Source organism: Zootoca vivipara, chromosome 7, assembly GCF_965207765.1.
Source record: "Zootoca vivipara chromosome 7, rZooViv2.hap1.1, whole genome shotgun sequence".
NCBI classification, from domain to species: domain Eukaryota; kingdom Metazoa; phylum Chordata; class Lepidosauria; order Squamata; family Lacertidae; genus Zootoca; species Zootoca vivipara.
In genome coordinates, this window is record NC_142590.1 from 44,947,100 (window position 1) to 44,974,537 (window position 27,438).

The 27,438-nt window shown below is 43.5% G+C and overlaps 2 protein-coding genes across 3 annotated transcripts; one reads left to right on the forward strand and one right to left on the reverse strand.

Moving 5' to 3' along the window:
- The first annotated feature begins 4,047 nt into the window (after nucleotides 1–4,047).
- LOC118088656 (selenoprotein Pb-like) lies at nucleotides 4,048–12,815 on the forward strand. Of its 2 annotated transcripts, none has more exons than XM_035122560.3 (5): nucleotides 4,048–4,175; nucleotides 7,867–8,101; nucleotides 8,740–8,952; nucleotides 9,567–9,705; nucleotides 11,550–12,815. In XM_035122560.3, the coding sequence occupies exons 2-5, from the start codon at nucleotides 7,887–7,889 to the stop codon at nucleotides 11,799–11,801; spliced, it is 819 nt and encodes a 272-aa protein (XP_034978451.2). In that variant the 5' UTR covers nucleotides 4,048–4,175; nucleotides 7,867–7,886; the 3' UTR covers nucleotides 11,802–12,815. The 2 variants fall into 2 exon arrangements, with proteins under 2 accessions (XP_034978451.2, XP_034978452.2); XM_035122561.3 differs by having other exon boundaries at nucleotides 4,048–4,126.
- A 5,816-nt stretch (nucleotides 12,816–18,631) lies between these two features.
- On the reverse strand, nucleotides 18,632–26,271 carry PRDX1 (peroxiredoxin 1). Its single transcript, XM_035122562.3, has 6 exons — nucleotides 26,217–26,271; nucleotides 22,657–22,773; nucleotides 21,625–21,778; nucleotides 20,893–21,015; nucleotides 19,953–20,083; nucleotides 18,632–19,176 (listed from the first exon to the last, which is right to left on the reverse strand). The coding sequence occupies exons 2-6, from the start codon at nucleotides 22,760–22,762 to the stop codon at nucleotides 19,091–19,093; spliced, it is 600 nt and encodes a 199-aa protein (XP_034978453.1). The 5' UTR covers nucleotides 22,763–22,773; nucleotides 26,217–26,271; the 3' UTR covers nucleotides 18,632–19,090.
- Nucleotides 26,272–27,438: the final 1,167 nt, after the last annotated feature.

Sequence of the window (27,438 nt, forward strand, 5' to 3'; positions counted from 1 at the left end):
GTTCCAGGTACAGCAGGTTTGCATGTGTCTTATCAGATCTTGGGAAATAATTCCTCTCCCTTCAGGGCTTCTAAAGTGGGGTGGGGACTATTGTGAGGGAAAAGAGTGCGTGTGTACTGCTGGAAAGGTATAGATTTGGGGAAGGCCAATACTTGGGGGCGGGGGTTGATGGGGAATGGCCTGTAGGTACTAGTTGTACAGAAACCTGGCAAGAAAATGGGGACAGGACATAATTTCCAGGTTCTTGCGTTACTCTGCTGGTATGGGATCTTCAGCAGCACCACTCCTGCATGGAACAAGAGTGTATCTTAATGGTTAGCATTGGCACAGGAAGGAGCTGTGATGTGGGCTTTGTTACTCATGGTCTGGGCTTCTCACTGTTGCCCCACCAATGCAAGAAGGAGCAGCACTGCAGCACGTCCAATGGTGTTGGGGCCTTAAGGAGCAGTCTGGAAGCCATATAATCTACTCAGGAAATCCTATTTCAAAATGCATGACATGGCAGCTTCTCTGTTGCAAGGCAGAGGTATTCTGCACATGTTCAGAGGAACTCTGTTTCGCTTTTACCTCACATCACTCAATCAGGTCACGTTTATTATCCCAGAAAACCAGTTTTCCGCCCATGTCCTCTCATGTCAGTTCACATTCAATTAAATTTCCTCCAACCATTCGTGCCACCCTCAAATAAAAAAAAGAAACAAAAATCTCAATTTTCCTCCCATCCATGCCTTCTTAGAGCTCTTCTTAGCATGTAGCCCAGGCTTCCTCAACCTTGGCCCTCCAGATGTTTTGAGACTACAATTCCCATCATCCCTGACCACTGGTCCTGCTAGCTAGGGATCATGGGAGTTGTAGGCCAAAAACATCTGGAGGGCCGAGGTCATAGCTGCCAAGTTTTCCCTTTTCTCGCGAGGAAGCCTATTCAGCATAAGGGAATTTCCCTTAAAAAAAGGGATAACTTGGCAGCTATGGCCGAGGTTGAGGAAGTCTGCTGTAGAGTCTCACATGTAGGAAGTATCAATTCAAGCTTTGGATATTTGCCTCTTATCCATGAGGGAGGAAATGAAGCTGCTTCTCTTCATGTTCCTCACACTGTTTTCCAGCCATGTAACTGACAGACATGTCTGAACGTGATCCAAGTTCAGACTGTCTAGCTGAGAAAACAAGGTCCAGAGTATGACCTGCCACATTTGTTGGGCCAGTGATATGTTGGGACAGCCCCCTGGTTGTCATGGCAGCCATTAAGTCCTGAGACACCCCAGAGCCAGTCACCTCAGCATGGATGTTGAAGTCCCCCCAGAACCAGCAGTCTGGGAGTCCTCAACACAGCCTCTGAGACCAGCTCTGTCAGCTCAGGCAGGGAGACTGATGGGCAGCCAGGTGGTAAACCAATATAATCCCTAATCTGTCCTGATTGCCCAATGCCAGGAACACACACACTCTAAATTCCCCACACAACTGGACAGAGAGCCTGGAGGGAGCGAGAGACAGAGACACAGAATTTCTATAGACCACAGCAACTCCCCTCCCCAACCTTCAAGCCTGCCCTAATGTTGCACTGAGTACCAAGGTGGGCACAGCTGGGTGAAACCAACTCCACCCTGGTCACCCACCCGGGTGATACAGACCAGATTGGCCTTCTCATCCATAATCAGATCATGGATGAGGGAGGTCTTCAGAGCTGACCTGAGATTCAGCAACAGCAGCAACAAACCTGAGGGCAGCCTGATAGGACAGCTGCAATTCCCCAGGTTGGAGGAGAAGCTAGCACACGACACAGTTGTTAACAATTGCTTCTTTCTCTTATTCAGTGTCAGGCTGACTGGCTTTGTGGTTTTTCTTCTGAATATCTAGATCAGCTAAATATTCTCTGCTGAATGACTGGTTATTTTGGGATATGCAACTGACCTATAAACTCGGCACACAATATGCTTTAAATCATCTAATTATTTGAGCTGTACACAATCCTGGGAGTTTGTGCGTTGAAGGGCAGCCTATAAATAAAGCAAATATTTCCACGGTCACATGCAGCAAGGTCCTCAGCTTCGGTTACTGTACAAAATAAACACATTGAATGCACAGCAACCCATAGGTAGAGATTATTGTCTTGATTAGGAAAAAATGGCTGCAATCGGCTGAATATTTATACCCATGAATTTTTGGGAAGGAGAATCCAAATAATATAGAAAGAGATTTTCTGGATCAACCAAATAATCTAATTCAATATCCAGTTTCCCACCGTGGCCAAATAGATTCCTCTGGGAAGCAAACAAATAGGGAAAGAAGGTAAAAGCCCTTACCCACAGTTGGTTCCCAGCAACTATATTTATTAGCACAAACTGGACCTGCAACAAATTGATGCAGTATGGAGTGTTTGGTGTTCAAGTCAGTGGGCCATACCCTCCATTATACTCCATCCCATTCCTCCACCAGCATGGTGTAGTGGTTAAGAGCGGTAGACTTGTAATCTGGTGAATCGAGTTCACTTCCCCGCTCCTCCACATGCAGCTGCTGGGTGACCTTGGCTAGCCACACTTCTCTGATGTCTCTCAGCCTCACTCACCTCACAGAGTGTTTGTTGTGGGGGAGGAAGGGAAAGGAGAATGTTTGCTGCTTTGAGACTCCTTAAGGGGAGTGAAAGGTGGGATATCAAGTGCAAACTCCTCTTCTTCCCACCTGGTTTTAAGTGCCCCACCCCCAGCCGTGAGTCAGCATCCCATGGTCACTGAGCATGTTCAGTCCCCACTGGTCTGTTTTTGGGGAGCTCCCATATGGTTTTCTTTTTTCTTTTTACACTAATGCAGACCTTGGAGTCCCCACAGACCCGCTGATTCTCCCATCACATGCATGGCTGATGCCAGGGTGCCATTTTGATTATCTAAACAATGGCAATCACGCCTGAAATTACACCCTTACGATGCTCATTGTCAAATCCTTCCCCTCATATACTTTAGAGTAGGAATAATAGGGAGTTCATGCCTGAATTGGAAACTCAAAGGAACTGTTTTTTCATATACTCATGGATATCTCATCATGCTGTACCAGTCTTACTAGTGGGTGGCACTGTGGTCTAAACCACTGAGCCTCTTGCTGATTTGAAAGTTGGCAGTTCGAATCTGCTTGATGGGGTGAGCTCCTGTTGCTCTGTCCCAGCTTCTGCCAACCTAGCAATTCAAAAGCATACCAGTGCAAGTAGATAAATATGTACCGCTGCAGCAGGAAGGTAAACGGTGTTTCCGTGCACTCTAGCTTTCATCATGGTGTCATCATGTGCCAGAAGCAGTTTAGTCATGCTGGCCAAATGACCCGAAAGTTGTCTGTGGACAAACGCTGATTTCCTCGGCCTGAAAGTGAGATGAGCGCCGCAACCCCATAGTCGCCTTTGACTGGACTTAACCGTCCAGGGGCCCTTTACCTTTTACCTTTACCTACTAATCTTAAAACAATTTTGCGCCTGAAGCAAAAAGTCAACGTATACCACCCCTTCACAATAATGCAAGTTGAGTGGGGAAAATTTGTCTGTTTTGGAATCTGTTGCCTGTAACCAGGGCTTTTTTTCATCCAGAACTCACCGGAACTCAATTCCAGCATCTTTCAGGCGGACATCGTTGCCATGATAAGAGAACAATGGAGGCATTCATGGTGAGTTCCGGCACTTCTTTTTCTAGAAAAATAGCACTGCCTGTAACAATTGCTTCCTTTTGCTTTATACCAAGGCGGCCCATCTCGTCACACCAATAATGTATTCCTCAATGTAACTGAAAACTGCCAGGATGCAGTCATGTCATCTTCCAGAAGCATAATGCTTTCCAGTGTTCCTGGCCTGGCACTGCATGGTATTTCTTCAGTTCCTGAATGTGAAGTCTCTGAATGAAAAACAAGTACCGCTGGGTGTATGGCAGTGGTAAACGCAATTCATGCTGCTCTGAAATTATTCAAGGACATCTGTGTATCTATCCCCCAGCCAAGCACCTCCTCTCTCCCAGCCCCTTCTGGGTGGAGAGACCTTGAATGAGAGATAAAGTATGCCACAGCCAGCCTGGGGATAAGAGATCCGAGAGAACAGAGCTACAGTAGGACTGTCATAGAGTGGAGTAGAACAACAGCTGGAGTCACCTGAGAAAAGGCAAGAGTATCACCTGGTTGGGAATTCTTGGCGCAGACTTGTTGGGAAGGCAGGTGTCAATGTCTATTAAGTTCAATTTCTGCAGTTTGTCAATATGCTTTGTGGAGGGGAGGCTCATGAGAAATATTTATCACAATGAAGTTAGAGCAGAAAGCTTCCGAACAAGGAAGGCAAAGTTGTGCTACTGCTTCCTAGAACAAAGTCTTGGTGGATTCCTGAGAGGCACAACATTGGCAAGGTGTCAAATCACCTTTGATTGAACCACCTTTTGTGGGTGAGACTGTGAGAGGTTTTGAATCTTGCCAAGATAAGCATAATGAAGTTCTGCACCCTCATTATCTGATCTCTGAGTTGTTCCTAATCTACTACCACCACCCCAAGGCTGTTTTTCTTGGATGTGGGAAGGAGAGGAGTATATGGGAGGGAATTGCAGAAAGCCTGTGTGGTGGCAAGTAGGGGATGACGGGGACGTTGTGACCAGCTTTAGAATGCAAGTGCCACTGCTTCTGATGGTGGACTCAAAAGCTTGTTCCACAGGACAATTAGGGGAGGGGAACATTCTGCCAAGATTTGGTTCAACCAAAGGCATTGCCTTCCCTGTTTTGCCGCTTTCTGGGATCAACAAGGGCTTTCTAAATAACCATTTTTATTGAGAGATTAGGGTGGTGTGGCTGAATCATGCTGGGATTGTGTGGCTTGTTTTTACAAGTTTAACAAGGCTTGGGTGTGTGTCCTTTTTTAACCAGTGTGTTGGAAAACAACAAGACTCTTGCTGAGATTTCATCCATGTGATTAATGTGTGTGGCTTACCAGGACTGTGCAAAACAGGCTGGCTCCCAGGGAGGAGCTTTCACCTGTTTTGTTCCTCCCCAGGCTTTTTAGCTCAGTTGGGTAGCTAAACCTCAATATGTAGCCAGTAACAAATCTTGGCTGTAGATAATTGTTAAGGAGGCAAGAGCTTCATCAGTATCCCAAGCTCAAACAACTCTCTAAGCCACCCTTGGCTTTGGTGCTGCACCCCACTGAGCTAAAGGGGCCACAGAGGAGCAGCTGTAATCTTATCCCCAGCAGCCAGTTCACACTAAACTATGGCTTTGCTTAGCATTAGATGTGAATGCAGCCAGAGCTGTAAAAAAATGTGGGGGAGAAACTAACGGTGCCTCCGGACTTCCACTATCTTGCAGAAGGAATGCAAGTACATGTTGGAAATTTAGATTTGCACAGTTAAAGCACATTAAAGGATTCTGGGCAACAAATTCACTTCACACAAAAACACCAGACTTTTTGCAGTTTGGAAAGTGATGGGGGAATGCACTGAAAACATGTGCAATGAGCAAATGACTAATGGGAAGGCATATAAACACCCTGCAAGCAAATCTGAATGGATGCTAATTGTCATATAACTAACTACCCTGCAAACAAATCAGAATGAATACTCAGCAAAGACTAGCTAAAATTTAACTTCTGTGTAAGCTTTGTGCAAGCAAATCAGGATGAATGTCAATAAACAGGGGGCTCAGTTTGTTGCGTAAGCTGCACATGAGAATTCTCTGCTCTGAGTTTGCTGACAACAGAGGAAGACAGTGCTTTTTTTCTCTTTGCTTTTTGAACAGTTCTTAATTTTTAGCAAAACTTATACTGGAGCATTCATCTATGACAGGAAACATTCCATCACATCATCAGCCCTGCTTTGTATTTATAAATGTATAGGGAAAGGAAAACTGCAGTTGTTTAGTAACAAGTGAAAAACATATGATCAGATGCACAGTATTCCTAAATTCTAAGTGCAGGGAGGAAGTGGAAGCTGCAGCTGTTAAGCAGCATGGGGAATTACTTTATTAATTTATTAATGTTTAACTATTTGTGCATTCTCTCCCATGGTTATCTGACTCATATAGGGCCAGTCAATTATTGCTGTGCCCCACTTGTAAAATGGGGCCAATATCCTCTAAAAGCAATAGGGTGCCTATATGTGACTTACGTACGTGAATTGCCTTGTGGCCTGTGGCTTACTTCATTGCTTTTGTCCTGTCTAGATATTTGCTTGCATTCATTTTTAGTTCCCACTTTCTTCTTGAGGCATGTTTCAGTCCAGATTGTGTTGGCTTCACCATTGTCTGCCAGACCAGACTGCTTGGCTGCCAGACTCCTTCTTTGGCCCTATCTGCTCCTCAAATTATGGTGGAACAACACAATACTAGGCATACTCAGTGCTTCCCCCAGGGGGGTACTCAAGGGTACGCAGTACCAGCACCTCTTTTTGTTGTTGTTAAAAAGTGTGGCACTTACTGTAACAGCTTCATGGTACCAGCACCTATTTTTCTAGAAAAAAAAGCACTGAGTATACTGTGTACCATTCTGGTCACCTCACCTAAAAATATATTCTGTAGAGTTGGAAAAGTTTCAGAAAAGGCCGGAGCAATTAAAATGATCAAAGGGCTGGTACAACCGTCTTATGAGGAAATATTACAACATTTGGGGATTTCCAGATGAGAAAAAAAGGTGTATGGCATAGAGAACGTGGATGGAGAGAAGTTGTTCTCTGTCTTTCCAGAATATTAGGCCATCCAATGAAGCTGAAAATGGGAAAATTCAGGGCGGACAAAAAGAAGTACTATATAAGTACTTGCTCTCACAGGATGTGGAGATAGCCATTAATTTGGAGGTGTATGGGAAATGCACCTGGAAAACAAAATATATTAAGGAGTTAGTGATCTGACACAGTTAGCCTTCCTGCCTCTGTTCCTTCCCCCTCCCTTGCTCTTGTTAAGTTTTTTGATGCTGTGAGAACAGTCTTTAATGTCCTGAGAACTTTGGGAGGAGGTGAAGCCCTACACACAGCTGCCTTCATCAGTTGTGGAGGATAATTCTAGGTACCTTATTTGATGCTGGACATTGTTTTGACAAACTGAGGCCTTGGGAGGGGGTGGCTAATGGATGATCTGCACATAGCCAGCCTTGGAAGCCACACAGGCTATCTATAAAATCGGATGCTTTGGGCAGAGTTTCTTTGAAGCTCGTGCACAGATTGATCGGCCACAGGGCCGTGCAAACTGAGGCTACCTGGGGGAGTCGCTTTGCCGCTTCTTGAGGGCTTCCAAGTGGCAGATTGAAGTGCTTGCTTGGTATATGTATACCTTGCTTGCTGTTTCAGAATAAAATCTTTAAACTTCTCACTCACTTGTGCATTTTGTACTGCTTCTGAATCTCATTTTAAAAGAACCACCACCTTGCCGTTGGCAAGACAGGAGGATTAGACAAATTCATGGAGGACAGGGCTATTCATAACCACTAGATATGATGGATACCTCCACTGTCTGAGAAGCTTCTGCTTACCAGTCAATGGGAATCACAAATAGAGGGAGTGCTGTGGCACTAGGCATCTGGATGGCCACTGTGAGAACAGGATGCTGGACTAGATGAGTCTTTGGTCTGATCCAGCAGGAGGTCTCTTCATATGTTCTTAATGACCATGCTGGGAGTTGTACTGCAACAATATCCAGAGAGCCACAGGGCAGCAACAACTCTTGCTGTAGCTGTAGCTGAAATCCTGGGCAGCTGATATGTGAGCGTGTCTTTAAGCATCCATTACTGTCACTTTCAAATACAGGGCACTAGGGCATCCATGTAGGACAATCTTACCTATGTTTACTCAGAAGAAAGTCTTCTGAGACTTGGAGGCTGCATCTGGCCTGCTGAGGGAAGTTCTTATGGTCTTAAGCTGCTCTCTTCTACTTTAGGCTGAAGGGAGGTGGCCAGGATGGGCTATTCAGCCCTAGCCACAACAACCTTGCTGCTGCTCCTGGCAATTGCTGCTACGCTGGCAGACGTGGCTGAGAACAGGACCCGAATATGCCAGCCTGCACCACTCTGGAAGATCAATGGAGTGGCCCCCATGGCTGGGATGGAGGGCCAAGTGACAGTGGTGGCACTGTTGAAAGCCAGCTGACAGTTCTGTCTCAAGCAGGCCGCCAGGTGAGTTCATAGTTCATAGATTGCCTGAGTCAGGGGCTGTTAGGTCGCAGCCACACCATACATTTGGTGCACGTGGCTTTCCCCAAAGAGTCATGGGAACCGTAGTTTAAGAGTGCTGGGAACTGTAGTTCTGTGAGGGGGTAAATCGCAGTTCCCATAATTCTTTGGGGAAAGTCACACGCTTTAAAAAGATGGCCTGGGTGTGACTAGAAAGTCAGATATGTGTTGGAACCCTGTATCTGGTTTTCAGCGGCAATATCACAACTCTTAAGGTCACATATTTGCCCCCAGGCTTTCTACCAGGAAACACAGAAAGGAACCGGTTGTCTATAAGCTCCAGTTCAACAATCAAAAATTGAGGCCTGGGCTGCAGCAGGCCAGATATAACATGCATATAGAAGGTGGCTGCAATTTTCCTGGTGAATTACAGCTCAAGCATAATATGTATCATTTAACTTATTGCTGGATCTATGTAGCAGGGACTGCTGCAATGGCAAGTCCAGTGAACTGATCAATGAAGGGGCCTCTGTCCAGCAGTGCAGGCTCATATCCCACATGGTATGTGCAGAGGGCAAAGGCTGGAACCTATATCTGTGCACTGCATTTCCTAAACGTTGCTTGTTCTTCCTCCCCATCAGCCTTGGCAGCTTGCAGAGGAAGCTGTCCCTTGAAGGAGTGACCAATGTCAGCTTCATGATTGTGAATGAGAAGACTCCTTTCTCCAGAGCTATGTACTGGGAGCTCAAACGGCATGCCCCAGAGGGAGTTCCTGTTTACCAGCAGCAGATTCTGGAGCCTGACGTCTGGCAAATTCTAGATGGGGACAAGGATGACTTTCTGATCTATGACAGGTCAGTGCTTAAGGGAGCAATTCTAACTCCCCAGCCACCCAGTCTGATGGGGTTTTTGGAGAGTCAGGGCCACTGCTGTGCATAGCAGCTGGGGCAGAAGGGAGGGAAGGCAGATCACTGAGCCAGCTTGGCTTGGAGCTGGTGTAGCAATTGAGCCTGGAACAAGCCCAGTTCTGGCAGTGGGACCATCTCAGGATCCAATGGACTGCAGTCCGGCTCAATCCAGCTCCTTCCTTGACTGCTGAAAGCCCCTGCTGCCACCAGCAGGGATCCCATCAGCAGCGCTGGGGGGCAGAAGAGGGTGCTCCGTAGGCAGCTGATGATGGGAGACCAATGGGGGTCTGCAGGCCTGGGCAGAAGGAAGGAAAGTAAGATATATGGAATCCGGGATTCCTGAATGTGTTATCAAAAAGTCTGTTTGAGAACACATCTGGAAAGAAAGGACATACCATGATGTAAGTGTTTCTCTTTACCATCATGCCTCACAACTGTTGGTGAGGAAAACCAGATTCTTCAGGCCAGGTTAGATTCATTTCTAGTGCAAATTAGTGGACTACAGGCTCTACTGACACTAAATTTATGTCCGTTTGTTTCATGGCTCTTGGGCTTTACAGGTGCAGCAGGCTGGCTTTCCACATCCAGCTGCCATACAGCTTTCTGCACTTGCCCTATGTTGAAGCAGCCGTGCGGTACACACACAGCAAAGACTACTGCGGCAATTGTTCCTGGTACCCCTCTAACAGCAGCCAGGAGGTAGGGACTTGAATCCCCTCATCAACTTCCTTTTCAACTATTTTGTTTAAGCCAGACGTTTCCTCATTTGCCCATCCTGAACTTTTGCCTGGGAATTCTAGGTTTCTGATCAGATCGGCCTTACAGCAGGAATGTGGGAGGAGAAGGTGGAAGGGAGTGTTATATTCTACAGTATTGGGCCACTACAGCAAGCAAGGAGAAAGGATGTTGAGATACCACAAAGCATCTTTCATCTTGGCAGGAAGTAAACCATCTTGAAATAAAAATCTCAGAAGCAAATTGCAGAGGGGGACATCAGGTCTGCCACAGTCACAGATAGTGTAGCGTGGAGGGGTCCAGGTTGGGGGGAATGCTAAACTCCCCCCCCCACTTGCAGCTTCTCACATATACACATCTTTATGCCCTCCCCCAAGTGCTTTTCTCCCCAGCTGAGTTCAGATACTAAAAGTGAGATTAACTTGGAGAAAAACACTTTGGAACAAAAGTTGTGTGGCATCAAGTGCAGGAAAGGTTTGGTTCCCCTCACCCAGGCACCCCTTTTGCTCTAAAGTCAACCCCACCTTCCTGTTTTATACATGGTGGGGCAAGACCTGGGTCTGCTGCCATCATGTACTGCTTGAAGCTCACCCAGTAGCCATTGTCTGCCCTCAGTTCTAGATAAAAATGAAATTAACAGCCTTAATTTGTCAGGTTGAAGTGTGTCAGGTTGAAGTGGGAGCATATTGTTCCTTGGATAGAAGAAATAGTAACTGCTGTCTTGTCCTGTGGTGTCACTTCCTGCTGCATCAGTAACCTGAAAGTTCATTCCTCAAGGTGGGACTGATGTATTGCCGATTTTAGATTTTTGCTGCCCTGATAGCCAATGCAGCAAAATATTGTAAATACGTTTTAAGCCATTTCGGCCATACCGAGAGTAAAGTCAAACAGATCTCCTTCCAGCAGTGGGTGCAGATTTTTCAGATCTGGAGAAATAAATCCTTCTTCCCTCCCCACTCTTTTGAGATATATATACCGTATATTCCAGCGTATAAGGCGACTGGGCGTATAAGACGGCCCCCCACTTTTCAAGTTAAAATATAGAGTTTGGGACATACTCTATATTTTATGTACTTGCAGCCGCGGACAAGCCCCAGCTGACTCTCTGGCAAGCCAACAGCTCGTGAGCAACAGCACCGGCAAAGCTGCTCCTCTCCCTCCTCCCTGGCTCGCTGTCAAACCTCGCAGCTCCACAGAAGCGATTTCTGGCGCTGCAGACATGTTGGATATGGGCAGCACAGAATCAGAAATCGCTTCTGCGCAGCTGCGGACGCGATTCTGGTGCCACTCGGCGAGTCCCCGCGCCGGTTTAGCGCAGCGCGCAGGGGACTTGCTGAGCGGGCAGCTCAGTTCACGGACCAGCGGGGCAGTACCTGGCGTATAAGACTTTGGAGGAGATTTTTGGGGGTTAGAAAGTCATCTTATACGCTGGAATATACGGTATACTTGGCTTAAACTCCTGTGCAGCTTTTTGCCTCTCAAACTTTGGGCTTTTAAAAAACCATTTCTACGCCTATACATCCAGCATGTTTGCTCATTTAAACTTCTATTTTACACATTCTTTAAAACCACTTTTTAAATGGCAATCACCATTCTTCACAGCCAATTTCTCCTGAAAACAGAAAGTAGAAGTTGCTCTGAGCTCAGTTTATTTTAGAAGTTTACATATTTTGTCAAAAAGGGCTGAATGCAGATCAATTCAGATATATATATATCCACCTTCATTTTCAAAAATATGTTTCTGTCTTCACCCTAAGCCCTTCTGTATGTACATGTACATATACTAGAATCTTTCATTACCTTCACAGATGAATAAGACAGCAAGTACTAACGTGACGACAACTGAGGGATCTGGGCACAAAGAGAAGCACCTGGAGGAACCAAAGTACCATCACGATGAGCCAAGCCAAGAAGCACCTAGCACCAAGCCCACAGCCCATCACTATTCACATCATGGAGGAGTCGGCAACCATAAAGCCTTGGGTTTGAGTAGTACACACCAGCCAGTTCTCCACTCTCAGAATCGCTCACAGAAGCATCAAACAAGGGAATCCCCATAAAAGATTTAAACTTCAGTGTATGCAACACCCAACAGTTAGCCATAAGCACACTCAGCACTAAGCAAGCTTTTAAGAAGAACTTACATGCATCAGAAGGAAGAAGTATGATGGTTCAGTTTTCAGCAGGGGAAGGGAAGTGACTGTTCCACTCCCTAAATTAACACAAACGTTCAAGGTCTCTCAACTGATAGCAGAGGGCACAACACAAACTTTTGTTGTGTCATATATGTGATTGGAAAGTTTAACTGCTTGTCCACAATGAGACCTCTATCCTCATTTTTAATCTGTCTCCCAATTAACCTCATACCCACCAGTTTTGTTCCACCAAGCCTTAAGGTGGTGTTCATCTTGGGCTCAGATTTTTGGATACATCACATTTCTGTGATGGACTGCCTAAGGAAGCCATCTTGTTTTCCTCAGGAACACAGAGCTGCTATGGTACTCAGCTTCTTGGGAAGCCAATTTTGACCCCCTTTTTGCATTTCCTGCTTTTGTGCACTCAATGAAGCACGTGATGTAAACTTTCTGTCATCACATGCTGACACCGTACATAAAAGCATGTCCTTGGAGATGGAAGGATGGGGATCAGAACTGGTATTAGCAGGAGGGTGACGTGACTGAGGCTGACTTTGAGCCTGGGGCTCAAGATTTTGTACATTAAAGTCCATGCCCACAAATTACTAGTTTGAAAACTGACATTTGTTGTGTTGCTGGATCTTACTCAGCTATGAGTGATCGCCAAAGAAGAAGAAGAAGGATGTAAAGAACATTTGGTGTTTGTAGGAATGGAAGTGATGAGACAGAATTAGCCAGGTTTACAGGTATGTTGATAGATGTAAGAAAGACAGAGAAGTCTGAGGTGAGAGTTGAGTTTGTCAGTGCTATGAGAGCTGAACAAGGGGGGGAAATGCCATGTATCAGGAAAATTCATGGAAAGGGATGCACTGCTTGCTGATTAAAAGTAGTAAAACTGTTTTTGGGGAAGAATGTTGGAAATAAACTCTCTGAAATGAGCATGTTTGAAGTCTTTGCTTAATACCTTAATGTACAAATGGGGTCATTTATTTCAGACAGTACCCAGCATTGTAGAACAAGTGTTCACCTTCAACATTTAAGAGATGCCCCATAGTTTATCTGCATTTATGGCATACTAAGCAGTCCTTATTTAGGTTCCGGTTCCTGTTATTTGTTGAAAGTCAATGAGTTGGTTCACACTGTACAAGTCCTCCACATCCCACAGTTTTAGGAAGCTACTGCTACAAATATTTACGGGAGGGTGTAATCTGTCTTCTTTATTGTATTGTTAATGCTGATAGGTATCCACCTATAATCTGTTTACTCCAAAGTAACCCTAGTTAGTAAAGCCGACTAGACTGCAATAGGTGGCAGTTTTTCATAGGTTTATGCCATTTCTTTGAAAGCCTCAATTCATTTTTTTTACATTTCTGCTGGCGGCTAAAGGGACCAATCTTAAATTTACAGGACCAGCCATAGGTATAACATCTATAATAGGTAGCTCAAAATTATAACTCTGCTGATTACACTCACACATGCTGTAGACTGGAGTGAGTAACTTATTTCAGCCCAAGGGCCACATTTGCTTCTGGGTAACCTTCTGAGGGCCGCCTGCCAGTGGTGCACAGGGACAGAGGTCAAAGTGAATGAAGCAACAATAGTTAATTTTACCTTTCGTACCAGTAGGCTAGTTTCTTCATACTCACACATTCCTCTCTATTCACCCAGGCAAGCAAAGAAGCATGATCAGAATTCAACGACGCAGTCCAGCCACTCAAAAAGAGGGTGTGAAGCAGTGACGTGGCCTGGGGAGAGCCTCAAGGGACAGATAATGAGTTCTGGAGGGCCTGAGGTTCCCTATCCTTGTTCTGTTCTATAGGATACATTTATCATCATATAATTTCATGCCTGCCCAGGGTGTGTGCCTTTATGTGTTAGCTTGTTAAAGAAACAGTAACAATACACACACATAGAGAGACAATACCTTAAAGGTTTGGGGAAATAAAACAGCTCTTCTTCTGGCCCCAGATATTAATAAGGCTTGCTGCTGGTGTCAGGCAAGCTTTTCTAGGAAAGACAGGGCAGTATAACTGGAAAGACCCGACCACAGTCCCTGAAAGTGGGGAGATCTGAAGAAGGGCCTCCTGGTATAATATTAGTAGTTCAGGAGGTTCTTGTGGAATAAGGCAACCTTTGAAATTCTGCAAGATGTGGTGATAGCTACCAACTTAGAAAGCTATAAAAGGGCATTAGGCTGTCAGTGAGGTGCTTATAGTTAACAACCCACCTTTGGTGTAAACAGCATACTTAACTGCAGATTGATTTATCCCCTTGTGTATATCAAAACTTTCCTGATATCTGTACATGCTGGCCACTCTTAACATACATGCATTAGAGCTATAACATAATTTATAGCTTTTGGTAATATGTCATATAATTAATCGTCTTCACCCAGGGCATAACCAGCACAATGGACTCTAAATAAAATGCTTGCAACTGTGATTCAACTTGCAGGCATAGTTGCTTAACAACTAGTTTAATGTTCTTAGCAATCTTGTTCTCCACAATACATAACATAGTAACAAACAAAAGCAATATCCCCACCCCACCGTGTAGCCCGTATGGTAGCAGCTATGACCTGGTGTAATATTTGATTACTTGCCCAACTGACATGCAAAGATTTAGCTGTCCTTCCCACATGCTGTTCCTTTCCCTTTTTATGTTCCTTTAGTTCATTTCCTACTTATGTACATACCTAGCTGAAACCATCCCTGCCCCTCCAGAAATCTGCAGAGGCCCAATCTACAACAGCTAGGTCATAATTTAATTGTTAAGAGACTATTTTCTTGCTGATAGTTTTGTACCAACCAAAGTAATTATATGGCTGGCTTGTTGTTGATTTTTAACATTCCAATTGTATTTATAATCTATTCCTTTTATTTCTATGTACAGTATTACCATTATTACCAAATAAAAAACCTTCAGTAGTACCAGTGCTAAAAAAAGATGGGGCAAAATGTTTTGCTTAGGACAACAACATTCCTACCTAATGCTGGCCTTGGGCTCTGATCCAGCTTTCCTGATGCCCTCTGCCCCAGCCCACAGCTCCCATTATCCAAACTAAACTCCTTTGCGTCATGTCCTGTTTGCTTACATTTGCAGCAGAGTCCACAGGTTCACAGCAAAACTGGAGCAAGACTTTTATTATCATGTTTGATGCTAATCTCATCTAACATGCAGGGCAAATATTTGCTAAAGATCCTCTTTAAACTGGCCTCTCTGTTTGCAGCAGCCAGAAAATCTCTTATAGTTTGCCTGTGTATATGCCTACTCAGAATAAAGCCTCATTTGAGTTCTATGGCACTTACTGCCAAGTATGTGGGTATAGCATTGCAGATGTAGTCTCTTTTTGATGGACAAGGCTGGCAGAGTGAAGCAACCACCACAGGTGGTAGATGCTAAGGGGATAAAATGGAGGCAAGATGTTGGAAGAGAGAACTGCCTATGCCACACACAGCCTCCCCTGCTGCCCTCAGGCATGGTAGAGGATGCAGTCCCATTGCAAATGGAGAAAGGAGATGTCTGAAGGCTGCCCTGCATAGGGAAGTTTTGTAATGTTTAATTATGTTTTTATATATGTTGGAAGCAGCCCAGAGAGGCTGGGGCAACCCAGTCAGATGGGTGGGGTGCAAATAATAATTTTTTTATTATTATTACATGTATTTTGCCTTGGTACTAAATTGCATTAGGGTTTTGTTTGACTACATGATTACAGAATCAAATCAAATAGACGCTCAGTTAAAGGAGCCTTAACATTTAGGGTAGAGTTGGTAGAACAGCAAAGTCTTTCCCATAGTTTTTTTTATTGTCAAAGCTCTCCAGAGGGAAGCAGTAACAATATTATTGATGTTAACATCTTCCCCTCCAATATTTTTTCTCCATGGATGAGCTCCAATATTAGAAGTGACTTTGACTGGATGGGAAGCATTTTGGCACGGAACTACGGAAAAATAAGTACTGAGTGGAAGGAGGGTTCGGATCCCCTTACCCTTCTGATTCTTTGCCTTAACACAAGTCTACAGGGTGGGTAGTGTAGCACACAGACAGAGGAGTGATAAAATTTGCTAGGCTACATTCTGTGAGGAACAGCCCTCCTTCCTTCCTCCCTCCCTTCATGTAAGCTCTATTTACAATTCCCCCTGCATTTGCACCCATAAGCTTGTCTCTTACTTGACTAGCACCAAGGACCATGAGGTTGTGTAAACATCTGTACAGCTGCCTTATCTTCTGCTTAACACTGTCATTTGCTCTAGAGTCCCTTTAACCCTGTTCATCTGAGGGATCAGCTAGAGAATGAAAAGCAGAATGGTGTGTGTGAGAGAGAGAGATGAGAAGGGAAGGAGAGGCTGTGTCCATGTCTATTTCTCCATGGAATTCACACTATGGGCTGCCTTCAGGAGATGTAGTACTTCTGTTGGAAGCCTCAAAAGTGGGACAGCATTAGACTTTAATCAGCAAAGGAGGGGGCAGCTGAGGGGTAAATATGCTTTAATGCCTCTTAAGTACACTTTCTCTGCCCAATCCACTTTCCCCTGTTGGGCAGTGAAGTAAAAAGAAACAAAAGGTTATCTAGCGAATTCAGAAGGGTTATGTTAACTGGCTTCATTATTCAATTAATTCATGCATGAATGTATAAGACTGACAGAAACAAGAGGAAAATGTCTAATGGTGCTGTAGAAACTCATTTATAGAAAATGGTCTGGCACATTTAAAGTTTACACATGTAGAGTAATTGCTTCCATTGTAATGTTATGTTCATACAATATTCAGGAGTATTTACATAAGTGATACATAATAAAATCCAACATGCTAATAAGTTTCTAAAACTTATTTAAGAGTCATTCCCTATAGATAGGCCATGATTGGTTATTCTTTAAGTTTGCAATCTTATACATACTGATTAGAGTGTAAAATCTTACATGCACACTGAAATCACTAGGATTTTCTTCTGGATATGAATGCATAGGATTGTGCTTTGAATCTTTCACCATCTGTTGTATAAGCAAGAGTCCTCATATGTAATTCCCAAGTATAAAACTCATTTATCAAATAATTCATTCAAAGCAGTATGCTTCTGGTTTACAATGATATTCATTTTATGAGGAGCTCAGAAAAGTTTAAGACATTATTTCAAACCATCATTTTAAACAATATCCCCGAAGTTTGGGGATGCCTGTCTTAGAGCCATCCAAAGAAGCAGGGCAAGGGGGATAAAGTGAAGGGACTGCCTCAGAAGAAGGCACCTTGAATTAACCAGCAGTCTGCTAGTAATCCTTACTGTATTAATCCACTTGACGTTATCAATTTAAAAGAGGATCCCAGCTATAGGATGTATTTGAGTATCACCATAATTGATGCTCTGCAATCTTAGATGATCAAGCCTTTTAGTTTAGTGCCTTGTGGGGACATTTCCTAATGTTAGGAGGCAGTGCCACATTGTGGGTTCTGTCAGTTAGTGCAGCAAGTACTGTTTCCCGCTTTCTTAGGAAACCCCCTAAATTGCAGGATGTTCAACCTGAATGGATTCTCAAGATCAAGCACTTTTGGCAGCTCTTTTGTATTCTAATGCTTGGACAGGTACTGGAAGTTTAAGATGCTATTTGATCAATTTATATATCGTATTTACTCCTTTCATATTTCTGGGAAGTGGGTTGATCCTCCAATTTACTGAGCGCAGGTGTGAAACATGTCATCTTGATCCACCTGAGTCTGGCTTCGTGTTTCAGGACCTAGTCAGCAGTAGTGGTCCTGATGGATGACCTTGATCACATGAGACGCAGGAGGGTGTGACCCTGCAGCTCACTCTTTTTTTGACAACAATCATGGTACCCACCTGGACCAGCCGTCTTGGGTGGAGATTTGTGGAACTGTACTTCACTGGTTCCGTTCCTTTCTGCAGGACCTTTCAGAGAATGACTCTGGAGGACTAGAAATCCCTGGCATTTCTACTAGTGGGTCTCTCATGGTACCTTCACATCCCCAATGCTTCTAAACATCTACCAGGTTACCTGAATGGCCACCTTATCCCTTATAAACCAGCCAGATCATTGCACTCATCTGAAGAAGCCCTCCTGACACAGATGTAGTTTCTACAAGAACCAAAGTTTAGCGTAGCAGCACAGGTGCTCTGGAACAGCGTTTCAGACATACCACTTTTGATAATTTGTCACCGATAAAAGTTGCTTTCTCCAGTCATTTTTAGATTATTAGTTTGATTCCTTGTTGGTAATTTGATTTGTATTTTATGTTGTTTTATTGTACTGTATATACTGCCATGATTTTTTTCTATGGCTTGGCAGTTCATACTCTTAGAATCAGAAAATAAATAATGTGGAGAAATTACAGATCTGCGTAAGTACACAAAATGTTGTGAGAGGGAGAGGACCATATCAGAGCCAGTACTGATAGGAGGGCAATTAGGACTATGCAAGGAGTAAGATCAATGGATGATTTTGGGCTTGCGGTTCAGGTTTTGGATAGTGAAGGTCTGTAAGTCATGAGTTATTAGACTGAAGGCTGAAGCATCTGTTTGGCAACATGGTTAACTAAGTCTATGCAGCAGGTGTTGCATAAAGCTTAGGGTTTTTACATGTTGATATGTATTTGATTATCTTTTCACACCCAGCTCAGAAATACCATCTCCCCTCAAAGGAGGACAAAGACTTAAGCTTTCTAACAGAAATTATGCCCTTTCAGAAGAGCTATTGCATGTTCCTGCTATACTGAGATCACCCAATTAATTAGATACATAAAAATCTGATTTTCCCCGAGTTTAATGACAGTACAAAACATCAGAAAAACCGACTGTTCTACATGCATCCCTAGGCCAATCATATACATGGTACTGGTCCTTTTTATCCACATTAGCACAAGGAGCAATTTCCCTTTCCTGGTTCTGATCAAAAGAACATACAGTATGTTGTTGTTGTTGTTTAGTCGTTTAGTCGTGTCCAGCTCTTCATGAATAGTAACATACAGTATACTATTAACAATAGCTATTAAGTACTGACCAATGTTTCAATACATAATCCATTTACTCCAAAGCTGTCCTAGCAACGTAAATTGGATTGATAAATGGCATCTGAACTATAAACCAGTTAGCTCACAATAATTTTACTATTAAAAATAAAGGGAATGACAAGTACAGGTCTGCTTTTACTTATATAGGTTACAGAATAGATGCCTTGTACAAAAAAAACAATCAAACAGCGCATTTATTTCTGCTTGGAGAAGTACTCTTTACTCTTCTGAACATCAGGTTTGATAGTGTCTTTCCCAGGATGCCAGCCAGCAGGACACACTGAGGAGATAATAATATTACCTTTTAAGTGACTCCAGGAATACAGACCGAAAACAGCATGCAAAGAACTAAGTTGTTATGTCCATCACTAGACTTCACACAAGATGACTTGGATCACTACAAGTTACGTCATCTATTTGACTAACTTCTGGAGCTAGCAGCAGTCACCACCCCACCTCTCCTACAGATGGGCTTCTTGATGCAATTGTGTACCTGGGTTGTACATGACAGCTGCCTCTTGGAAAAACCAAAGTGATTCACAGTTTATGTATATAAAATACTAGCCAAATAAATGCCTGACAGCAACAGAAGACTGAAATAATGACAAGAGAAGGGGATTGGATGGAATATGGGTCAGAGTTGAGAGCAAAAGACTAGTATTATGTGTCATTGAAAAAGAGCCACTTTGAGGGAATGAATGAAATGGGAATGAGATTAGAGAGCCAATGAGAGGCATGTGTAGAAAAGGACAGACATTATGAAAATTAGAACAGTCTGTACACAGTCCTGAACGTTATGTTCCTTAAGTAAATACATGTTTCTGTTTTAACTGTTCTGGTCAGGGTAGATTCTAACTGGATTTTTTTTATCAATGAGATACTGTTTTAGAGAACTATAGTCCTAGATTTTCACATTTATGGTTCTTTACACATAGTAACCCCTTTTGCAGGCAATAGGATACAGGAGTACATCATGAACTGTTAAGTGCATCCTTCTTTTTCACTGAGAAACTTACTGCAGTTCATGCTTGCCTAGCCTGAACTTGACAGTCTTACCTTCTCCATGTTTGTCTGTAAACTGAAAAGCCTGAACTAGCCGGAGTGTTTCATCAACTGAGCGACCAACAGGGAGATCATTTATTGTGATCTGGCGCAAGATTCCCTTATCATCAATGATAAAGAGGCCCCTAAAGAGAGAAGACAGACACACACACGAATGTATTGTGGCAGAGTACAAAACTACAAGGTAGCATTCAATACCAAGTTCTGTATCATTTTAGTTCTTCTGAAAACATCAAAACCAGTTCTCTTAAGATCTGGTACAACTTCCACCCTATATATGAATTAAAAGCAAAACTATATGGAGAATCATTTGCAATTCCAAGCACTAAAACCTATATAGAATTCATAAAGGAATGTGGTAAAACTTCCTACATATGGCCTCTTTACCTTTCACCCTTCAAGAGACTTCTAATTTGAATGTTCAAACTTTTGTTACAAGATACAGTGGTACCTCGGTTTACGAACACCTCGGTTTACAAACTTTCGGTTTACGAACTATCCTAACCCGGAAGTTAGTAAACCGAGGTGCCGGAGGTCTACTGAGTGTCCGATGCCTTCGGGGAGGCCGGGCCTTCGCTCCGATGCCTCCTGGAGGCCCGCAGCGAAGGCCCGGCCTCCCCGAAGGCATCGGAGCGAAGGCCAAACCTCCCCAAAGGCATCGGAGCGTCGGATACCTTCGGGGAGGCTGGGCTTCGCTCCGATGCCTTTCACAGACACTGTCCTCCTCCCAGTGAAAAGGACATGCATAATTAAGGGCAGCCTTATTAACAGGGCTAGTAAAGTGTGCATGTTGACTCAAAACTTGAGTTACTTATTTTCTGTGGGCTTCTCCCTCCAATTAAGTTTTATCTTTTGGAACCTTTATCATGCAGTGCTCTATATACCACAAGTCACTAAGTCACAAGTCACTAAGAGGCTGCAATGGTAACTTTACCTGTAGGAAATGCCTTCATCTTCTTTTAGTACTCCATACTTTTTAGAAATTGCACGGTTTGTGTCAGACACCAAGGGAATGCGCATGCAGCCTAGTCCACCCTGTTTTTTGGGTGTGTTGATCCTGTTAACAAGAAGAGGAAAGGCATTTTATAAATCAGGTTAGTATTTCAATAATATCCTTGTCCTTCTGTACACTTACACATTCAACTGCAGCAGAATATCTAAAGCACAGGAGATTGCCTGTCTAGTTTCATGTGTTAGTTTCAAGTCCCAATCCTTGTTACTGGAGTGGTGTGGGAACAGCTTCCTAGTGGCCCGGTCCCACACTGTTCTTACAATATCCAATAAAGGAAACCCACATGGTTCTTACCATTCTTACCATAATGGCCAGAGCAAGCAGCTTCATTGGGTCTAAGGTTACAGCTCAAGCTGCTTGAGTTCAGGGACTTAAGATGACTACACTTAAAAAGCTACAGGACCAGATCAGAACAGGATTGTGAAGGGTCGGGCACAAAACCCTGAACCAACCCCCTTTCTAGTACAAATTGATTTGTGAGCAGGATGGTGTTTTCTCCCTCTTGCACAGGACATGAGGCTTGGGGGGGGGGGGAGAAATAGCTGACAATAGTCACTTGTTGGTAGCTGCTTCTTTCACCCATTTAACAGGCTTATAACTATTAATGTAGGAAACCCCCAGAGAATAAAAAGGCTGAGGTCCAAATATTCTTACCAGGCAAGATGGCAAAAGTGAGAGTCAACGGAAGCACCAATCACTTCGCAGTTTATTTTTCTAAACTCCTCAGACCTGTCACTGAATGCAATGATCTCAGTTGGGCAGACAAAGGTAAAGTCAAGTGGATAGAAGAAGAACACAACGTATTTCCCTGGTGAAGAAGTTAACAAGTTAATCTCTTACATGAAGATCTCCATCATAGCAAAGCTAGAAGCAATTCAAAAGTCAAAATTTCTGATTTCAAAGTACATTAATAGCTTTGTGGCATTCTACCCCAGAGGTGAGGAGCCTTTTTTTGGCATGGCAGGCCGGTTGTTTATATTCTGCCACCATAGCTAGCAAACTTTGCACACGATCACCTTACTTGTCAGTCATCTGATGTCATACTGGCACCAGTTGATTTGACAGGTGAGTTGGCCCGCTAAGGGGGGGGGGAATAGAGATAAATAGTTAGATAGGTAGATATAGATATATATCACAAAGCAGGATTGAACTCCCTGGGCATCTGCCACACCCGAGGTCACATATGGGGCAGGTGGGTGTGGTTTAAGAAAATCATCCTAGTGAGCCTAGTTTGGACTGTAGGCTGAAGGTTCCCCACCCATGCTCTCTTCTCTCCTTGATCTCCAAATACTGTATACAAAAGAAGTGCTGCAATTAAAAGTCATAACTATTTTCTTCCAAGCTAGCAGAAGTGACACATGCAAGGACAACATACATACTACGGTAGAACAGAATAGAGTACCTACATGCAGGTGTTAGTAACTTTCTGAGGACTTATTTGGAATACTTTGTTGTTGTTTAGTCGTTTAGTCGTGTCCGACTCTTCGTGACCCCATGGACCATAGCATTTGGAATACTATCCAATGCATTTTTGTGAATGCCAACAAAACTTCCACTTCAGAGCCAAAGAAGGTTATGTTGTTAGTCCAGACAGTAAGTTAGCGTTTTATACATGTCACATATTTATCAGTACCTCAGTAACCCCTTGCCAACAAATACAAATGCAACATGCTTTATTGCACTTACCTTTGTACTGAGAGAGTGTGATTTCTTTGAATTGCCCATCTGGCATTACAGCCGTGGCCAGAAAGTCTGGGGCTGGCTTCCCAATGTGAGCCTCTCCTGCTGACATTCTGACTGGAGCTGGAGAAAGTTTGAACTTGTTAGTTTCTGTGGCTTTTACGTTGACCCACCCCAGAAGAGGAAACCGATTAGCAAAAGTTTAGCATACATTTAAAATACAATTTAGAATGTGCCAGACTGAACAGAACTACTGCAGGTTTGCCAAGATATACCAATAACCTTTAAATGCCAAGACAACTATTTCATTACCTCAGTATTTGGACCAAAGGGAAAAGAACCTTCACTATCTGTATACAGTATTCAATACTTTTTAAAAACACAATCGATGTAGCACACAAAGCAGATGTTAAATGTTCCACATGCTTTAATTTAAGCAGTATCTGCTGAGTTACAAACTCCATGGGTACAAGTAAGTAAACTCTACTTTTACCCTTCAGTATCTACTCTGCAGCATTGGGGAACCCTCAGCTCAAGAGGTTATTTCAGGCAAGCAAGCTACGCCCATACTCTTTGATTTCAAACTACACGGGCAAAGGAAAGCGGCCCCACCCACCAAAGTTGAACTGCAGAGTATGAAGTGTGCATGCATACAAAAGCTCATACCAATGACAAACTTAGTTGGTCTCTAAGGTGCTACTGGAAGGAATTTTTTTATTTTGTTTCGACTACGTCAGACCAACACGGCTACCTACCTGCAGAGTATAAAGTCTCAATAGGAGTCATAGGGCCCCTCTGCCAAAGGTTTGCATAAAATAATTATGAGCAAGGCCAAATGTCATCATGCATGCAGCCTGAAATTCATTTAAAAGTATGTACTTCAACTAAGTTTATATTGCCACATAATTTTAAATATATGAACCTTAACACAACCTAATTTTCTACTGTGGTTGCAGCCAAGCATCACATTGCATTAGCATAGTTTTTTAAGATCTCATGTGACTCAAGCGTACATACCAATCACCTTTAAATGCCAACATTAATTGTCGCAACAGAGCAGAAAAATATTAGATGTGTGCATCCTGCCATCTTTAAGCAAACTGGAAAGATACTGAGGGAAGTGCTCAGCCAAGTGTAAATGTATCAATTGTGTTTTATTCACAGAATCACAGAACTGTAGAGTTGCAAGAGACCCCCAAGGGTCATCTTGTCCAACCCCCCCTGCAGTGCAGGAATCTCAACTAAAGCATCCATGACAGATGGGCACCCAACCTCCACTTAAAAACCTTCAAGGAAGAAGAGTCCACAACCTCCCAAGGAAGTCTGCTCCACCGTCGAAACAAAATAAAAAAATTCCTTCCAGCAGCACCTTAAAGACCAACTAAGTTTTTATATTGGTAAACGAGAGACACTTCAAGGGAAAATCTATACTAATAGGAACATGAAACTTAACAGCATTATGTAGAACAAGAGTGGCTATTCTCCACTTCAGGGCCTAATCCAACCCTCCCACAAGCATTTTTCCCCTTCCCACCATCACCCATGGGGCAGCAGGGGCAAAATGAAAAAAAAAATAGATGTAGAACTGGGTTGGGGAGTGGAAAACTGTACCCTTTAGACTAAAATTATTTATAAAAGTATATTTATAAAACCACCTGCTAAAGTATCAAGGTGAGGTACAATACTGTAAGTATATAATAAAATGCAAAACCATTAAAATATAAAATTAAAAGTAATGTGAAATATGCATTCTAAGCATGTTTAATAAGGGTGGTTGCAACCAGTTCCCAAAGGAGCAATCTGATAGCCACATGAGGAGCAATAATTCTCCTTCAGGTGATCTGCCTGGATCAGCTGCATAGGGAGGGTTGTCTGACTCTGTGTGCATGCATGTGTATGTGAAAGCGTGTACAGCCCCCAGATGTTTGAATGTGACCCTTGGGCCAAAACATTTAAAAAGGAATTTTAAACAACAATACATTTTAGTGGCTTTAGTAGTTCCCCACCAGTGTTAGAAACTCCTATTGTTCTAGGCGCATTTTGTGACAGGGAATTTCATTAGGGTAAGCAGTTTTTGAGCTCTGGGCGCAATACTGCACCTAAGACTTCAGAATAAAAATCCAGAGTGGAAGGAAAGGAGGACCTTTTTCTGCCTCTCCACTTCTAGCTACTCTCTGAAGACTGGAGAAGAGACCCTCTTAAGAATATTAGGGCAAGAACTAGACCGTATGAAAAATGAACATACTGTAATATTTTAGCTGCAGTTCATTCATTTTCAGCTTTGTATTCTTGTTATAAAAAAGTGTGCCTAAACATTCTGTTGTTGCACCCATAACCTAGGTTTAAGGTGCCATTTAGCTCAGGCTTTCACATCTCAGTTTCTAACTCTGTTCCCCATACAACTTGGCTCTAGCATAAGAAAATAACAGCTGTGTTATGTTAAAAGTAAGCCTTGAGATTAACTGTGTAATGCACAAGAAGTATTCCAAGTATAAACTTATTACATCCCAAAACAGGCAACGGTTTAAAAATCAGAGTTCCAGATGATCATCTTAACCCCAATACTCAATGCCAAAAATAATAGCAACACTACTCAAATCAATGCAGTTAACTAAACGGTTTAGTTTTCCATTACGCAATTGTATGGAAATGAAACCGATAAGAGGAAACTCGTTCATAACTACGGTAGCTAGCCTTCGCCCATTTCAACTCTCTTGCACACTGTTCATTCGCTAAACTCCATGGAGCTCAGTAGCACCTTTCATGTACCTGAGCCCAGGTACAACTTCGACCTTACTGTATAATTAATTTTTAAAATGCCATCTCTCGTGGAACACAAGACAACGGCCCCTAACCCACGGAGGCAGCAGCCTTCCAACTCCCAAATTCCCTGTTTTGTGTCCAAGCATCCCAACTTCTCTCCCTACCAAGATAAATGCAGCTTCACGCCCAACTAAACCGACCATCAGCTCATTGAAACGACCAGCGGAAGGAGCCGGTGGCAAACCCAACAGCAGCATGCACGGCGAGAACCGCGACGTCCTTTGAAGTTCATTGACTTAATAAAGCAATTTCACTTAATAGCTCGGTCGCCGGTCGCACCGAGAGCTTTTTCCCACCCTGCAGGCTGCACTTGCCAACTTCCGAGCCTCTTTTACACCGGGATCTTTTGTTGAGCCAGGAAACCGAGGCAAAGACCTTCGAGGCGCTGAAAAACGAACTGAAGCTCTATCAAGGCAGGAAACTGAACTCAGCTCAGCTCTCCCTCCACCTGTTGGGCTACCAAGCGCCGCGGAATAGAGCCCAGCTAAGTTACACACACACACACACACACACACACACACACAGAGAGAGAGAGAGAGAGAGAGAGAGAGAGAGAGAGAGAGAGAGAGAGATCTCCATCGGGAAACCGTCTACAATTTTTTCGACACACAAAACAGCAGATCTCAAATACTATTAATAAGCACATTCTATTACCGCAAACGAACAAATCATGTATTAACTGCAGGCCAGCCCTGCCCTCGCCCAGATACTCATTTTGGACGGCGGAGAGAGGTATGTTTTACCTAATGCGAAATTAACTGCTTCCTCAAATATCTTCTTGCTTGCCGCTCCCGGCTCGAAACAAAAAAAGATCCAGCCCTGCAGGCAGTGCCCCTTCTGTTTTATACCTTCTCAACTCTCGCGAGAGTACGAAGCCGAAGAACTTGTCGGTTGGCGCCTCCTTCGCGGCTCTTCTGCCAGCCGGCGTAGCTGCTGCGCCAGCATGACTTTGCATTTTGCGGCTTTTTGTTCGCTAGCATAACTTTGGTGGTGCTGGTTTTAGAGTCGGGTGTTGTTGTTTTTTCTGGTTGGTGGATGGGTGAGAATCAGGGCCAACCGTACTGCACAGATCTTGATAGTTTTTTGGGGGAAAGGTGCCCCCGCCTCCCCTTCGACAGATCGCCGGGGGTGGGAGGAAGAAACAATGAACTCTGGCTGCAGAATGATGGTTGCATTAGACTCGGGTTTTATGGGTGATGCAAACCATGCATGACTACAAAGGGGGAGCGAAGATGGTTGCAATCGTTTCACTGAAACCGTGTTGTGCAACCGATCTGAATTGAAAATGCAAAGTCATGTGGAATAGACAGTTTGCTGTGTGAAAGGGAAGGACTTTGGGATTTGCCCAATTAACACCACAGCTGGGTCGCAACGATAGTGCTTGAGCGAAACTTGGGTCACATGAATAATTCTGTTTTCAGATAGATGTGACTCGTTGGCATTTAAACTATCGCATCCCACTATTGTAAAAATGCGGAAACCTCATAGATTCTATTCATTCTGGGATCTTTCATTTCACAACTTTAGTTTTTGGTGTAGACATGTACATTGCTTCAGACTAGTTGGGTTCCTGCCATACAATTTACAGTACAACTTGCTGACATAGGAATATCCATAAGATATTTAAGGATCATACCAAAGGCCTGTCCAGTCTCATGTTTCCCACAATGCCCAATCAGGTGCCGCCTGGGAGGCCAAAAAAGCATGAGGTGAAAACATATCCCTCTGCCTTTGTTGCCACAGCAGAAGTATCAAGGTACTTCTGAACCTGTAAGTGATATATAATCAACATGACTAACAATAGCTGCCTACAGTCTCCCATCTTCCTCTATAATGAACTCAAAATTGCTGTCCCACATAAAGCAAAAGACAATGGCCCATAAATCCTGAATACAAGCAGCATTCGTACACAGAATTCTCCATTTTGTGTCTAAGCATCCCAGATGACACACTGTTAACAATATG

What these genes read in the sequence shown, in the direction of transcription:
- PRDX1 (XM_035122562.3), bottom strand. Translation starts at nt 22,762, where the DNA reads ATGTCAGCAGGAGAGGCTCACATTGGGAAGCCAGCCCCAGACTTTCTG. An exon ending in CACTTTTGCCATCTTGCCTG is followed by an intron (nt 21,016 to 21,624) that starts GTAAGAATATTT and finishes TCTTGTTAACAG; the next exon opens with GATCAACACACCCAAAAAAC. An exon ending in TACAGACAAACATGGAGAAG is followed by an intron (nt 19,177 to 19,952) that starts GTAAGACTGTCA and finishes TTATCTCCTCAG; the next exon opens with TGTGTCCTGCTGGCTGGCAT.